We start from the raw sequence: 17,165 nt of genomic DNA, 5'->3' as shown, positions 1-17,165 counted from the left end.
GAGACCCCAGAAAGGCTCAAAGGCTTGTGTTTTGATCTCTGCTGCCCCTGCCAAACCAAAAAATAACCTCTTTTGGAGTGTGAGCAAAGCTAGTCTGAAATTGCTTATTTTAGGATCTATAAAATGCAAATGCAGCCAACAGCAGTCATTACTGTAGCATTCAGGGACCCTCTTCACTCTAGCACAGCAAGCCCCAGGATCTATGTTGTAATCCGTACCTTCAGGAGAGTTCAGAAACAGATTTTTTGTTAAAATGCTGGGGGCTCAAAAGATCCCAAAGCAGTTGGGGGATGGCAGGGGGGTCAGGCATATGGGTCTGTTTTTTCCTATGCTGAACTTGCTAAGTGGGCCACATCATTCCTCAGGAGATGTGGTGTATTTTTTTAAAGCAGCAGGCAGGGTAGATTTGCACCTTATAGACTAACCAAAGTAGATATATATAGTTTAAGCTTTTATGAGCTGAAGTTTGTGTCATCAGCATCTGATGAAGTGAGCTTCAGCTCACAAAAGCTTTTGCTATATATATCTACTTTGGTTAGTCTATACGGTGCAAATCTACCCTGCCTTCTACCTGACCTCAGACTAACATAGCTAACTACATCTCTTTGTTTAGGAGCATCAGAGGATTGTGACCCTGAAGGTACAGTCCCTTACCAACTGCTTCAGGGGCATGACTCAGTGGCTAATTACCACTACTTGGATCTTATTTTTACAGCTTCTATCTCTGTGTTTGTATGAATTGTTAGCTTAGCCACATCTTCCATTTTTGTGCATTTTGTTTTATAGTATGTGTAAAAACTTTCTGAGCTCCAGATGAGTCCTGGGCTTGAGATTCTGCAATTCTGATTGGTGGAGACCATTGGTGGAGGCCAGGGAAAGCAAGGCCATGCCCTTTCCCTAAAGGGTGGGGGCAAGGAGCAATCTGGATCTGGTTCGAGAGTACACCCTGCCATGTCCGGAGAACTTCGGGGTTGGAGTCCCTGAAGCGTATAAAAGGAGAGCATGCTTGGCACGCTGGAAGAGAGAGACGTGGTGAGGAGAGAGGAGCTCCGGAGACAACCGTCCTCAGGACCCCCCCGCTTAGCCTCAACAGTGCGCAGATTGGTGCATGGTGCTCAGGCTCTGGGAGCTGCTTGAGGCAGCTTGAGCCTGCAAACCTGGCAAGCGGCTGGGTAGGTGGTACATGGATTGGCACACGGAGAGCCAGCCCTAGAAGCAGCTCAAGGCTGCTCGGGCCCCACCCAGTGCACAGGTTGGCACATGGAGAGCTGGCCCTGAGAGCAGCTCGAGGCTGCTCAAGTTAACCTTGGCTCTAGGCCGAGTAACTGGAGCCCCACAGTTTGGCTCCGCATTAAACTAAAAGAGCCATGGTGCCCAGAGTAGGGCCTGGAAAAGGGAAGATCCCCAGTGTGAGGCCAGGAACTGGAACCAGTAAGGGCTCAGCTCCCAAGGGAGCGCCCTGGGTGCCCAGCGTGGGGCACCAGGCCATGGAGAGGAGCCGAAGGCACCTCCAGAGAAAGGCCCTTGCAGGACTGGCCACCAGCGGATGAGCCTTGGCTGCTTCAGAGTGGGAGCAGGAGTTGTTGGGGAAGCGGGTCCCGCAGGGGAGGTGGGCTTGAGAGAGGAGGGTTTGCAGCCTCCACCCTCCTCCATTGTGGGAGGGGGCATGTCCACATCCTGGGGCCCTAAAGGGGAGGGACTCCAGGGAACACCCCATGGGGTGCTGAGTACACCCCCCATATTTTGATTGTTGTTGTTTTGTACTGTAGAGGTTACTATAGTTATGGGTACTCATTAAGGGAGTTTTTATGGGCTTATCTGTCTTCACTGCCTAAACGCATTTATTGTCTATTATAGGAACTTATCTTTATTGTTGCCTGTGTACGTCTATGGTATTGCTACCTCAGCCTACCTGGGTTTATCTAAGTTGATCTTCATATGCGTTTATTGTGTTGATGCCTTGGCTTACCTGTTCTAAAGTGTTAATGCATATTCTGTGCAAGGGGGTTAATTATTGCATATGCTGTGGATCACCCGGTTCATGTTTTTGCAGTCCCTCGAAGTGGTGTAATATGTTGATTACAGGTTATTGTATAAGGTGTCACATACTAATTTTACTGTAAATATTTAATGTTTCTTATTCATATTTGTTTATTGTAGCAATAAATTTGTATATAGTTGAGCGCTTTGACTCGGCATGGCTCTGTAGAGAGGAGAGGGAACTGCTCCCAGGTGGCAGGGCCCTCTCTCAGCACTCTTGCCTGACCTCCATCCCTTCCACTGGCAGACAGGGCACACTTGGGCTACATATACTTAATCAAGAATTTTACAAATATGAAATCAAACTTAAAGCTAAGGCCGTATGTACAGTTAAGCATGCAAAAGTCAGGAAATGCAAAGATTAGGAACCCATATACTATCTTACTGAATAATAAGAGACAGGGGCTGATTCTTCTCAGTGGTTGAGGACTGACCTTGTTTTATATGAGTTAATCACTTGCTTTAAAAATTGTATTTGTGTCTTTTGTACAAGGTAACATGTGGTCTAATAATTTATCAAGTATATTTAAAAAAAAAAGTCTCAAGGTCTGACAGGATTCAGAGTCTAATGTGCTGGTCATCTGAGAGCTCCAGCAAAAGTAGTGAGAGAAGTGCAGTTTTCTGCCCATCCATTTTACTGAAAGACCACAGCATTCTTTTAAAATGGCACCCAGCAATCTGTATTTACAGTAGAACAGGGACAGTTTTTGATTACCTCTGCCCTACATAAGACAGATTATGCAGTCAGAACAAACAAAAACAAAGATGGAACATTTACCCAGTACATTTTATTAGAAAGATACAGACTATCAACATATGAGTAGCACCATATAAAAAAAGTCTCCCATTATTGCCTTCAGAAGTTGAAAAATTCTTGAATGAATGTAAAACTGCAAGATGTGATTACACACACACACACACACCCCCCCCCGGTGAAGACTCCTGCTGGGCACTTGCTCTTTAAATGACATTAGCTGTATCCTTTAAACAGTTGAATAATTTAAGTCAATTAAATATTAACTAGATTTCCAGAAACCTAAAAAGAAAAGAAAAAAAAAAAATCTACTTCCTGAAGCAAGAGCCTGATAAGTTAATGTTATTTGGAAATATTATTTGTTTATGACAAATGTTTCACACTTCATATCTTGTGATCACAGATTGATTAAGATTACTCCAAAATCAAAACCAGTTCAAATTCACAGGAATCCAAAGCAAAATTGTGCTTTTATCTTCCATCATAAATAATCCCTATGTCATCATATTTGTTGTAGGAACAAAGGCAACTGCAACTTTGGCATAGATTTGGTGCCAGACACATTAACACCACATCTTCCACTAATAATGCGGATAGATCTTGCTCACTAAGAATACATGGAGTTACTATTCCCCATGTCTAGAGAATGATAAACATTCAGGAAATATGCAACTTTGTTTAAATTGCCTTACATACTATATTCTGAAGAAAAAAGCATAATGCAAGAACTTTGTAACCATTTTGAAGCATATTATATAGTCCCTTTCTTCATTATACCCCAATTTTTAGTATCCCGGTGTGAGTATAAGAACAGTAAGGTCAATATTAATATTCCTTTAATATTTCCTTCTTTCTTCATTTATAGTATCTGGTGGTGGACTTGTTAATCTAATTTAAACTAGAGGGGTATACATGCATACAAAAAGTGAGAAGAGCTTTCACCATTTCTTTATAGTACATTTTGGGGCACATTGGAGGTAAAACTGTAGTTCAGTTGAAATCTCTACTTTTCATGTGCTTTTATGACACATTGAATTTTACCTTTCTTGGGTGCTGAAGATGAATAAAGGTGGTTTTTGGATGAGGACTGCATTAAAAAGCTAGAGGAAAGCCTGAACCAATGACCCACTAATTATTGTGGCCATCTTTTACAGGGAATAATAGCACAGAAAGCAGTTTGACTTATAGGGTCATTACACTCATTCATGTTCTACTGTGTAACTTGAATAGACAAAGTTTTATTCAGTGTTATCCAACCTTTCAGAATCTGACTAGCGATTTGCAGCACTGAGAGAAGAGCAAAAATCCTTTTTATTTCACTACTTAACATTTTATTTTAGAAGAATGGTCAACTTCCCTTACCTCAGTTCATTCAAACCACTTGTTTTTTAATCATTTCCGTCAGCTTGAGACTTGTTGAGTCATATGCTTCTGGTAATCCTCCAGTGCAATAGTCACTAGCAGTTTTTACATTTATTGCAGTTATCCTACTACTTGCCACCTAATACTTTTTTATTCTCCGTGGCGTTAAATGTAAGGTAAAGTACAGGCAGTTTTGCAGGGAACTGTATTATTAGATGCCCTGCTTACATGGATAGATCTAGGATGTCAAAGAGGGCTGTATGGAAGACACTCTTGGCATCACACCACAGCAGCAACTGCTACGGACTTTTAAGTACCCACCCAATCCCCACTGCTCTAAGCAACCCCTCCCCTCGTGCACTCAGCAGCACCTGTACTCCTTTCCCATCCCCTCCTTCCTCTCTCTATCATGGTTTGCCTAGAATTTGCTTCTGGGGATAGGAGTGGGGGGACCCACCCACTACTGCTGCTGCTATCCCTGGCTGACCTGGGAGGGGCAGAGGAAGCCTCAGGGATGCTCCTGCCTGCTCCAGATGGATTACAAAGAGCAGCTCTATGGGGCACTGGGCTGGGTATAGTGGCGAGTGGTCTCCAGGAGTAGGTGCTAGAAGGTGGTACCATCTGCCACTATCCTCGGCTAAGCCTGGCACCCTGTGTAGCTGCTCCCACAGCTAGAGGCCCCACGACAGTGGGGAAATCCAGGGCTGGGGGCTGGGAGCAGGGACCATCTGTGGCTGCTGCCATTGAGCACAGACCACATGTAGCTGCCCCTGGCTGGAGTGGGGCAGGAATGGCCCTGGGGCTTCCCTTGCCCTGTTGCAGCTACAGACAGCAGCAGCAAGTCCCCATTTCTTCATCTGCTCTCTGCCTGGGTGTCCCACCCTAGCCTAGGGCTCTAGTCATATCTTGGACTTTATAGGGGACCCAGACATCTGCAGTCATCTGGGACTGCTGGCAGGTGAGCTACACTAGGTGCATCTACATGTGCCCCTATGTTGCCATTGTTACTGCGCCATCATTTAGTACTTCCTTTTGCATACTAAATGACGGCGCAGTAACAGCCCATACTGCACTGTGCCAGTGACACAGTTATTTTTAGCTGCTACATATGTCACCATAGCATTGACATCACAGTTTTTGCCTGTGAACGCTGCGTCGCTGTAGTGCATTGCTATAGTGACCTAGTGTCATGTGTAGATGTGCCCACTGCGCAATGGAGTTCAACTGCACTACTGCAACCCACCTCAGATACTCCTTTTCTGACTAACCTTTTAGAATAGCAAGCCCAGGCTACTACTGCTCAATTTCTAACAAGGATTTGAAAATAAGTTATGACTGGTGGTGGTATCTTTTGGAAAAAAAAAAAAATCCCCTCTAAACTGGGACTTAGGCATTCTTCTGATTAATTTTAACAATGTTCAGTTAATTACCTTACAAATCTAGTACATCAAATAAAATGTGTTAGTCACAAGACAAAGAATTGTAACAGAAGCTCCGTCTCCTCAGTAGAAAGAAGAGCAAGTTTAGTTTAACAATCCCTCTAGCTTACTGAGAGTCTTCTAAAAGTTTAATACTGGCAATTACAATTTTGGTTACATTTTTCATGGTAAATAGTTTGATAAACTGTTTGTCCACGTTTGACACTGAGAAACTTGTTTCAAAAAGGCTAAATCCAACTCAAGTCTACACCACCTAAAGTAACTCCTCAAATCGAGTAATTCCTTAGTGTTCTTCACAAAGAAAAGCAAGTGGGATTTGGCAAAGCATTACTCACAGGATGAACCTGTTAGATGACTTTAAGTTGGACAGGTGGGTTAATTATTCTATAGGGACAGGAAGTATTTTCTCATCTTCTGCAGAAGGAGAAAAGTTGAAGCGTCAGAGCTTGACTCCACTTTCACTGAACCTCCATCATTCATACATTTCTTTCTGACAAAGGAGGAACAACAGTGATAGGCATCCACTCCACGTGCTCCTGAACAGAATCTCAAGACTTATGTGAGGAATACTGAAGACATATTCTAATACCATATAGCCACTTTTATACCCTGCAAAGCAGCAAGCAAGAATGGTTGCTGAACTTAAACCTGTGTGTTGCAATTGGGTAAAGCGGTATTAAAACAATTGTCTTGCATTATGGATGATGTTTTTTGGGGGTTTTTTTTGATGATGCTAAAAAAAGCTGAGTGGGGAAAGAATGCTTACACAGTACAAAAGCTTCTATGGAAGGGTTGATTGGTTAAGAGATTAAATAATCTTTATGGTCTTTTTTTCCTCCTCAGTGAACAGATTTTTGTCTGCAAGACATGCATCGCAACTACTCAAAAATGGGTCCGTGCGATGCCGGTATAAGTTATATACAGATGAGCTGGATGTAGTTTATTCTCATCACAGAAGATGGAGCTCATGAATACCCTCTAGCCATAAAGAATGTATACATTTAATTAAAATAAGAGAAATTATGACACACAATTTTGCACTTAAACTCAAAAATCAAATGACAGATTCCTATGAATGCCAGCTTTCTGCTGTTCCATTAACTGTGGGAAACTGCACATGATATTCACTTCTTAGGAATGACCTGCAATTATTATGGCAGATTGGGTGCCTTCATTTAACAATTCAGATGGGCCAATGTTTCTAGTACATGGCACCTGTGTTAGCCTGATGTCACATTTCCAAGGGTGTGCCAAGTGCCCAGTTATAGAGTTTATACTTAGGGATTGTTATCTTAGGGTTGGGCCACAATAATGGAAATGTCAGGTAAATAAGAATGCAGTAAAGTACTGTGCTTCTGGGGTTGCAGCACATACTTCCTCCAACTGAGTCGCAGCCTGCGCAATGCAGCATTGCTTCTTGGACTAGCAGACTGTCAGCCTTTTTGTCCCTAAAGAATTTCAGAATTCATGTACATTTCATGGTTAAGTAAATTCAGAGCAGCGCAAACACGATAGGGGCAAGGAGGAAAGGAGGCGATATGAGGAAGAGAGAGACATGACTCCTGCCATCTCTGGTTTTTATGCTCTTCCGTTTTTCTGACTCCGGCCCCTACTTCTCCCTGACACAAAGGATTGTACAATGCATGCGAATTCTAATATGGTTTTACAAGTCTTCCTACTATTATGGCTTGAATTCAAGTGAAGAGATGACCCCAGTCTACCACATGTATTTTGAACCCTATTATTAAAAGTGTATGCCTGTCCTCGATTGGCCAGGTAAACACCATTTAAGTACTGTTAGTTGGACCTGCTTTCCGATTTTTTTTAATGGTTCTGCTAATAAAGATTAAAGTGTCAGTATGGATGCAGAAAAACTCGTCTGCACTGCTACAGCTCTGAGGGATGAGCAGCCTCTGCTGAATTTTTCTGCCTGTAGAGCTTGGGAATGTGAAAAGAGGGGGAGATGCAGGATACTCAGATTAATTCTATTGCTGAAACTGCCTCCATTGCATAAAAAAAAAAAAATATCCTGTTGTTACTGTTTGAATTTACCTGCTTTTGACTGAGGCCATGTACAGGCCTTTGTTTCCATTGGTTCATTTTTCAGAAATTGTTACTGGTAGAAAAATAGGCCAGGAGCTGGACTGTACGTGCATTCCAAGCCCCTCGACTGGAAGGTTTACACAGGCAAGCGCTCCATCCAGGGGACACTAGAGGGCTGCTCCCTGAGCTACTCCCACCCAGAGGAGCCCATTACATGATGACCTTTCTTCTCCCCTGCCTGGGGGAAGCTGTCAACAGGCAACTCCTGGGGTTCTCAACTGCCTCAAATGCAGTCCAGATAGACTTTAAATCACCCTCTTTGCAGCCTGATGTGGGGGGGAAGCAGGGCTGGAAACAGCTACTGACATGGGGTCCCAACTCCCCAGCTTTAAAAATAAATAAATAAATAAATAAAAATTAAAAAAAAAAAAAAAAAAAAAAATCACCATGTGCACTGCCCAGCAGCACAAGCAGCATTTAAAGCCCGGGAACCAGGAACTGGACTTAGGAACAGCTTCCACGAGCCCAATTCCCAGTCCCCAAGCTTTGTAATCCCTGCCCCTACTGTCCAGCTAGGAGGTAAAGGGAAACATTTAAAGCCTTGGGTGGGACCTGGGCTTGGCAACAGCATCCCCATGCCCATTTTCCAATCCCCAGGCTTTGGAATCCCCACCACCCCTGCGACCCAGCTGCATGGTACAGGCAGCATTTAAAAACTAGGGGGCTGGGAACCAGGCTTGAAGACCATCCCTGTAAGCCCAATTCCTGGCTCCCAGGTTTTGCAATCCCACCCCTGCCACCCACCAAGGGGAAGCCAGACAGAACTAGAAAAGCCCCCCCAGCCTCTTTCCCAAACCAGAGACTGCCCAATTTTGGGAAAAGGTGGGGAGCAGAGGCTGCTGCTCCTTTCCCTTCCCAGACCAGTTCAGAAAGGGAGAGGAGAAGCACAGCAAGGCTCCTTACCTGCTTCTTACACTGGGGACTTTGGTGGGAGAAGCAGGGAGGGGGCTTGTGGCATTGCTCCCTTTACTTTGTGTAAAACAGGAGCCAAGTAGGTGGATGGATCAGTGTGGAAAAAGCCTATGCCCACTTCTCACACCAGGAACCCCAGCATGCAAACAGCCATGGGGAAGCTGCTGCTGGCTGCTCCTCCCTTCCTGGTCCAAGGGAGGGGCAGAAGCAGCTGTCCCCCACACTTTCTTCAAACTGAGGTGACTCCGGTTTCTTGAAGGCATGGGAGCCTTCCTCCCAAGCTCCACTCCTCTTGGATCCTAGCAAGGTGTACTAGTACTCATTCTCCCAGGAGCCACATCTAGCTGGTTGGAGTAGAGTTATTTCTTCCTGGAACTGCCCTTTTTGGTCCAGAAGAAACTGTATGAACACTTGTACCCTTGTGGTTTCTGCCGAGAGAACAATAATTTGCCCAGCAGAAATGTAACGGTTGTATGTGGCTTAAAAATACTTCTAATGACCACAAAAACAAATGATTTGAGACCATGTGTTTTTTCAAGCGCTTTGGCAATAGTTAAAAATAAAAGTATGGGGATGGCAGAGTCAGAAATCCATATATGGATATAACTAATGCACAGAAAACAAAAAAGAAAAAGGATATTGTCATAACATCACAATAGGGTACCTGTCCACCCTTTCTTCATCCTACTGTGCATCCAACGTATGACACAATGATCAAGGACTATGAATAGTCTGCAAACTGACACTGAATTTAATTAATATATTGCTGCAATTGTTCTTCATACCAGCTGTCACTGGAAGGTGGAGATGTTAATTAATAGATCTCCTCCTCCACGGCTGCCACAGAGCACATAGTCAGAGGGCAAATTTTATCTTGGCTCTGTTAATAAGGAAAATATGGCTTTACTGACATGTCCTCACATATTCTGCTGCTTCTTTCAAGCCCTTATTGCTTCAGAAAGTTTGTGCAAAATATTATTTCCTCAGTATTATTCCACATGTTTTCTGGCTGCTTATTACTGCAATTTAGATGGCATGTACATATTGCCTTCAGCCTTCTAAAAGGTATATTCAACTCTGGCTGAGATGGCAGTTAAATTTTACATGCTGATGATTGTATATGCACTGCAAAGCACTAGAGAAACAAAACTGCTCATATTTCAAGACTGGCTTGATGTACCTTCACAGTTTAACTAGCTAAAGGAAAAATTTTACCCCAAAAGACAGACCAACTTTACCATGTGCTACCTCCTTCCCTTGTATGCTAAACAGTTTTAGTTTGCTATGAATTATATAGACACTGGGCAACTTGTGGCAATAAAGCTACAGGACTAAAAAAAAAAAAAAAACAAACAATCCCAATGCATCTGTCACAACCCAAGGGTGCGATTTTTGTTTTTGTGTGCGCTTTGGCACCACTGAATTATTTTCCTGCCAAATTGTAGCTTTCTTTGCAGTGTGCATTTCTTCTTTGCAGCACAGAGATGCACGGTGCAGAGTTCCTGCCATTTGTATGATCATTCGAGCCCCATTATTGGCTTGCGTGAAATTATTCACACGTGGCGGCTAGTGATTGGCTTGCTAGCCGTATAAAAAGCTTGAGTGGTTTCCGTCCAAATTGGAGGACTCCACAAACACCAGGAGGAGGAGACTTCACGCTGTGTGAAGATCTCCAAGTGCTGCGGAGCCTATTGGACCCAGTGCATTTCAAGCAGGCAACAGAGGTCTTATCAGCCTCTAGCCTCTCCCCGTCGCCGTTCGCAATCCCCAACGTATCCCTCTCCCTGCGCGCAAAAAGGACCCACGGAGCCTAGCAAACTTCGTGAGTGAATTGCAAGTGAACAAAAGGATCCACGGAGCCTCGACAACTCCGTGGGAGTGATCCGAATATTGTCTGAGTCCTCAAACGAGGATTTAATTGGAGCTGTGCCTGGGAAACTGTCCAGCCTACACTGCGACCATCTTCGGTGTAAGTAAACAATCTTGAATCAACCATTACGCGTCCGTGCCTAATTCTAGCGTGTCGCCTGTTCTCTCCGATCCAGCATGCCCGGGCTGCTGGCCACAGCCCACGCGGAGCGAAAAAGGGCCCGGACCACTCCCTACAATTTTGTCATGGTTATTTTATTAAATTTCATAGCACAGGTGCAGAAAGAAAAAAAGTCAAACTCACAGTTAGCTAAATAATACCCTGGGTGCATTTCCCTCCTGTGGAATATTGTCCCCTGTGTCTTCTACAAGTAAATAACTCTAGCTAAAACCACCTCTCCCAAGATTGTGTGTTCTGTCCTTTGACTGAGTAGCAGTACACATCCTAAGAGTTATGGAGTTTCTTTTAAAATTCATGGCCCAGCAGTAACAGCCTGTCCGGAGCCAGGGCAGAGTCATGATCCCCTGCATGCGTGCCCCTGCCCGGAGCATGCAGGTTACAGATCGCAGCTCTGCCCTGGCTCTGGAGTAATCTGCCCCCGCTGCAAGATCCCAGCAGTTCCAGAGCAGCCCCCAACACTGCTGTACCATGTGCGCTGCCGGTGTGGCTGAAGCTGGGGTCTCCATGGAGACTGGCACAAGCCATGCAGGCAGGGCCAGCTGGGATATAAAGTCCCTGGCTGGCTGCATCTGGTTCATGGACCAATGTTTCCCATCCCTGGTCTAGGTCACTGAATCCTAGCCCTATCTACTATTCCCCCCCAGTTTGGTGTCATCTGCAAACTTACTAAGGGTGCACTCTGTGCCATCTTCCAGGTCATTGATGAAGACGTTGAACAAAAAAAGTGACCCCAGGACCGACTGCTGAGGCACTTCACTTGATACCTACTAGACATTGAGCCATTGATTACTACTGAGCCCAATGCTCCAGCCAGTAAAAAAAAAAAAAAAAAAAATAATAAAAAAATAATAATTAAAAAAAAATAAAAAAATCAGGGTACACCAGATGCACCAGTCTCTCCAATTCCACAGAGGCAGTCATCTCAGAGACAGCAATCAGGTTGGTCAGGCATGACTTGCCCCTAGATGGTGAATCCATGCTGACTGTTCCTATATAACCTTCTCCTCCAAGTGCTTAGAAATAGATTCCTTGAGGATCTGCTCCATGATTTTTCCAGGGACTGAGGCGAGGCCGACTGATCTATAGTTCCCTGGATCCTCCTTTTTCCCCTTTCTTAAATATGGGCACTATGCTTACCCTTCTCCAATCATCCAGGACCTCTCCTGACTGCCATGAGTTTTCAAAGATTATGGCCACTGGGTCCGCAATCACATCAGCCAACTCCCTCAGCACCCTCAGGTGCATCTCATCTGGCCCCATGAACTTGTACACATCCAGCTTTTCTAGGTAGTCCCCAGCCTGTTTTTTCCACCACTGAGGGATGCTCACTTTGTCCACAAACTGTACTGCCTGGTGCAGTAGTTTGGGAGCTGACCTTGCCTGTGAGGACTAAGGCAAAAAAAAAAAGGCATATACATACCCGACTTGTGAACAGTCTCGATATGGCAGCACTGAGAATATGCTACAGAAGGATCTTCTGCCACTGATAAGGACTATTCTAAAAATAAACAAATAACAAATATTAAAGTAAACATAATGCAATGGGATTACTTGTTTATCATAATTATTAAACACTAATGAGACATTCAGCAAATAATCTTCTATTATTGACAACAATCTTCCTCCTCTTTTGGAAGTTGATTTTTTTTCCTTGTACAACTGAAAGGTTTACACAAAAGTTGAACTGCAGTGCTTCATATTACATAGATAATCAAAACAGACACTTAACACTGCTCAATTCCCAGGCTCTATATAAAAGTATGTAATAATATCCCTTGTACAGTAGAGAGATGCACCCATACTTTGTATTGGTTAGGTCAGCCCAGTTATTCTCAAACTTTAGAGTTACGACACCCTTTGGAAAAAATACCAGCTCTTAGCTTTCACTTGTTTTTTTTGGAAAAATAGAGCAATTCTTCTGTTGCAAACAACTCAGAAAGACCACAATAGATCACAATACTTTTGACATCATGGATTCCTATTTCAAAGCTGTGTTAACTTGTGAACCATGTACAGGTGTATGTATACCTGACCTTGCTAATACTGCATGAATCCTTAAAAGGATTTCATGGCACACTGCGGTGCAGTGATTGAGAATCACTGATCTAAGCTTATTCACAATTTGAATAATAATGTAGGCAATTTTAACTCAGTTTAAAACAGACTGATGGAGGGGAAATAAGAGTAGTTTTACAAAAGGTCAGTTTTCTACCATAACACCAGGGATTTTTACTGTTATAGAAATAGTAAGCTGATGCGTTATGTTTTTTAACATGATCTTCAAAATTGGCGCACAGTTAAATTTTTAAAAGGATTCTGATCCACTTATCAGAAGCAGGAGACAAAAAGATTTCAAATAAAATATTAATATCCAGTCTAGAAGATGGACTACTGGGAAGAGAGGAGGTCCACCTGACAAAGATGGAAGAGCATCTTTGCATACAGGCTTGCAAATGCGGCAAGGAGGACTTTAAAACTAGGTTCACTGGGGGGATGGAGACAAAAATGCAGAGGTAAGTAAAGAGCCTGGGGACCTGGATAAGAGGTTAGTAAGGGGAAGTAATAACAGAAACCTTAGCAATGTTCTCAGGGGGAAGTCTAGGAAAATCAGTTAGATTAATTCTTGCATTATAAACATTTAAAAGGAAACAAACAGGAAGAATTAGAGGTCCTAGGTACAAACCAAAAATTATGATGCCAGTGGGATGTGCTAGAATAGTTCACATGACTGGAATAAGGTCATGGGTGGGTAAAACTTGCTCAGGAAGGATGAACAGAGGGAAAAAAAGGAGGAAGTGTTGCCCTATGTATAAAAAAGCAAAGTACATGTTTTCTGGCGGTGCAGTATAAAGTGTAAGGTAGGCCTATTGAAAACCTCTAGGTAAAAAAAACAAAACAAAACAAAAAGTCAGAAGGGAGAGCAGTTTGAGGGACGTCATGTGGGCATTTCCTACAGGCCACCAAACCAGGAGGTGGGCAATTGATTTCTTTAAATCAAACCAACAAACCGATGCAAGCTTCCAAATCACGGGACTTAGTTTTTGTGTGGGTCTTTAATTATCAAGACATCTGCTGGGAGGGAACCAGCAGTGCACAAACAATCCAGCAAATTCTTGGAGTGTTTGGGATAATTGTTCAATGTGGATGGTAGACAGGCCAACTAGGAGGAAACTGTTCTCGATTTACTGCTCAAACAGGGAGGAATTGGCTGAGAATGTGAAGGTAGCTTGAGTGACAGTAACCACAAAATGATAAGAGTTCAAGATCCTAAAGGGGAGGAAGGAAGGAGAGCACCAGAATAAGAACACTGGACTGTAGAAAAATCCTGGCTAGAAAGCAAAGCAATCTCTTCAACAAGTTAAAACCCAAAAAGGAATCCTATAAAAAGTGGAAACGTGGGTCACAGTACTAAGGATGAGAATAAGAGCTTGGCACAGCTATGGAAAGAGAAAATTAGGAAGGCCAAGACAACTTGAGATGCATCCAGCAAGGAACATAAGAGGCAATTAAAAAAAATTAAAAAAAGGATTCTTTTATAAGTATGTCAAAACTAAGTAGAAGACCAGAGGCAAACTAGTCACAGATGATGCAGAGAAAGTTGAAGTAGTTGTCTTTTTTGCTTCTGGTCTTCACATATAGGAGCAGCTACCAGATGACAAATGCAGTTGGCAACAAGGATAGGGAAGGAGACAGACAACCTAGAGTAGTAAAAGAACAAGTTTGGGATTACTCAAAGAAGCTGGATGCATTCAAGTTGGCACGGCTGGATGGAACGCACCCTTGGGTACTGAAGGAATCAGTTGAGGTAATTTCAGACACACTGGCTATCCTTGTGGAGGCAAGTTCTCAGATGATTGAAAAAGGGCAAATAGTGTTCATCTTTAAGAAAGGGAAGGACGATCCAGGGAATTACAGAACCGTTGGTTTGACCTTGATACCTGGAAAGATCATGGAGCAGGTCCTCAAGGAATCTAGTGTGAAGAACTCAGAGTACAACAAGGTGGTCTGGAACAGCTAGCATGAATTCACCAAGAGCAAGTCATGACTGATGATGATCAACCTGATTTCCTCCCATGATAAGTTGACAGGCTGTGTGGCTGGGGGGAGAGCACTGGATGTTATATCTGGACTTTAGAAAGGTTTTGATGCTGTTTCCCCATAACATTCATTAACAAGCTGTGGAAATACAGACTAGACTCCTGCACTTGGGACTGAATAAATGCACATACAAATACAGGCTAGGGAATGACCGAGTAGGCTGAAGTATTGCAGAGAAGGACCCAAGGGTTACAATAGACCAGAAGCTGAACACAAGCCAACAATATGCTCCCCCCTCAACAAAAATAGCCAACAGCATACAGGGCTGTATTAGCAGGCGTGTCACTCGCAAATCAAAGGAAGTGATTCTTCCGCTCTAGTCAGCACTGGCAATGCCTCCAGCTTTGGGCTCCACACTTCGAGAAAGATGCGGACAGTTTGGAAAGGGTCCCACAAAGAACAACAAAAATAGTTAGGAACCAGGAAGGCATGACTGATGATGAAAGGCTGAAAGAACTAAGGTTACTAAGGTTTTTTCAGTCTGAAGAAGAGAAAACTGAGGGGGGGATTTGATAAGTCTTCAAATACTTGAAGGGTGATTACAGAGAGGGGCTTTTCTCTGTAGCTGTAGGCAACAGGACTAGGTGCAATAGCCCAAGTTCATAGTGAGAAAGTTACCCCTAATCTTCAACTTAAATTTATCCTTTAAGCACTGGAACAGACTACCTAGAGAAACTGTGGAATATCCATCCTCAGAAGTTTAAGAGAACATTAGATGGACACTTGGCTGGGATGATCCTGCTTTAAGCAGGGGGCTAGATTAGATGAATCTATGAGATCCCTTCCAGCCCTACTTTCCTGCAAACCTATGATCCAGAACATAACTCAACTTGCAGATGACACCAAGCTGGGGGGGGTCAGCAGGGAGAGTAGTGGATACACTGAAGGATAGGGCTAGGATTCAGAGCGACCTAGACAAAGTGGAGGATTGGGCCAAAAAAGAAATCTCATGAAGTTCAACAAGGACAAGTGCAGAGTCCTGCACTTAGGATGGAACAATCCCATGCACCAATACAGGCTGGGGACTGGCTGGCTGGCCAGCAGATTTGCAGAAAAGGACCTGGGGGTTACGTGGACAATAAGCTGAATGAGCCAGAAGCATGCTCTTGTTGCCAAGAAGGCTAATGGCATCCTGGGCTGCATTTGTAGATGTGTTGCCCATAGGTCAGGAGAAGTGAGTATTCCCCTCTATTCAGCACTGGCAAGGCCATATCTGAAGTGCTGTGTTCAGTTTTGGCTGGTATGATCTAGTTGGGGATGGCTTTCCTCATGCAGGTTCCACGGAACTGTGATTAGAGTTGCAGTTCCTGTAGAACCTGTAAACTTTTCTTTAGTAAGTTCAAGAAATTAAGTCTGTTTAGTCTCATTTCTGTATTCAAATCTATTTAAAAAAAGACTTATTTTTTGTCTGCTAATCCAATCATTCTTATGGCTCTTGAGCAGTCTCCCATTTTTTAACATCTTTAAATTAGGATCATAGGAAAGTAGAGGTGGAAGGGACCTCATGAAGTTATCAAGCCCACCTGGTCAAGATAGGATCATTGATTAAATCAGGAAAGGACACCAGAATTTTAGACATCAGAACTCAACTCAGCATGCCAGTGCCATATTCATAGACCATATTTCATGGCAGATGAAATTCAGTATAGATAAACGCAGTGATACACCCGTGATAACCCAAACTATACCTAGACTATGATGGGCTCTACATTAGCTGTTACCACACAGGAATGCGATCTGGAAATCACTGTAGACTGTTTGTACGAACAGCACAGTGCTCAGCCGCAAAAGGACAAACTAAATGTTAGAGATTATTAAAAGGGAATTGTAAAGAAAACAAAAAGTATCATTATGCCCTTTTATAAATCCATGATGCATCCACACCTTGAATATGGTGCACAGTTCTGGTCCCTACACCACAAAAAGCAATTTAAAAAGAATTAAAGAAGGAACAGAGAAGGGCAATAAGGAATAGTGGTATAGTGGTATAGTGGTATAGAAGGGCTTCCACATGAGGAGAAACTAAAAAGGAGAGGCCTATTCAGTTTAGAAAAGCAATGCTTGACAGAGAACACTATAAAGGTTGACAAAATGCTAAATAGCAAAGAGAAAGTAAATAGGGATTCATTATTTACTCTCCTCTCACAATAAGAACTAGGGGCCACAAGATGAAACTGGTAGGGAGTAAGTGAAAACTAATGCAAGGATTTTGTCAGACAGCATGTAAATTAGAGTGTGGAACTCATTGCCACCAGATGTGGAAACTGACAGTTTAGCCAGATTCAAAAAAAGGGATTGGACAAATTATTGGAGAAAAGGGACATAAGTAACTATTGAGAATGGAAGTTAGGGATACAGCCTTTGAATCAGAACTTCTTACATGCTGGAGGCTACAAGTGAGAAGGGA

General features: G+C 43.2%; 1 protein-coding gene across 1 annotated transcript in view; it reads right to left on the bottom strand.

The window, feature by feature from the left end:
* The window catches only part of CABLES1 (Cdk5 and Abl enzyme substrate 1), a 58,570-nt gene that overhangs the window by 24,677 nt on the left and 16,728 nt on the right, over window positions 1-17,165 (bottom strand). Inside the window, exon 4 of the mRNA XM_025215459.1 lies at window positions 12,081-12,158. Within this exon, the coding sequence (XP_025071244.1) occupies window positions 12,081-12,158 (78 nt within the window). The remainder of the gene's footprint in view (window positions 1-12,080; window positions 12,159-17,165) is intronic.

The sequence above is a fragment of the Alligator sinensis genome, unplaced genomic scaffold (genome assembly GCF_000455745.1).
Source record: "Alligator sinensis unplaced genomic scaffold, ASM45574v1 scaffold1248_1, whole genome shotgun sequence".
Taxonomy (NCBI): domain Eukaryota; kingdom Metazoa; phylum Chordata; order Crocodylia; family Alligatoridae; genus Alligator; species Alligator sinensis.
Note: the sequence above shows the minus strand (reverse complement) of the source record. Positions and strands in the feature narration are given on the sequence as shown.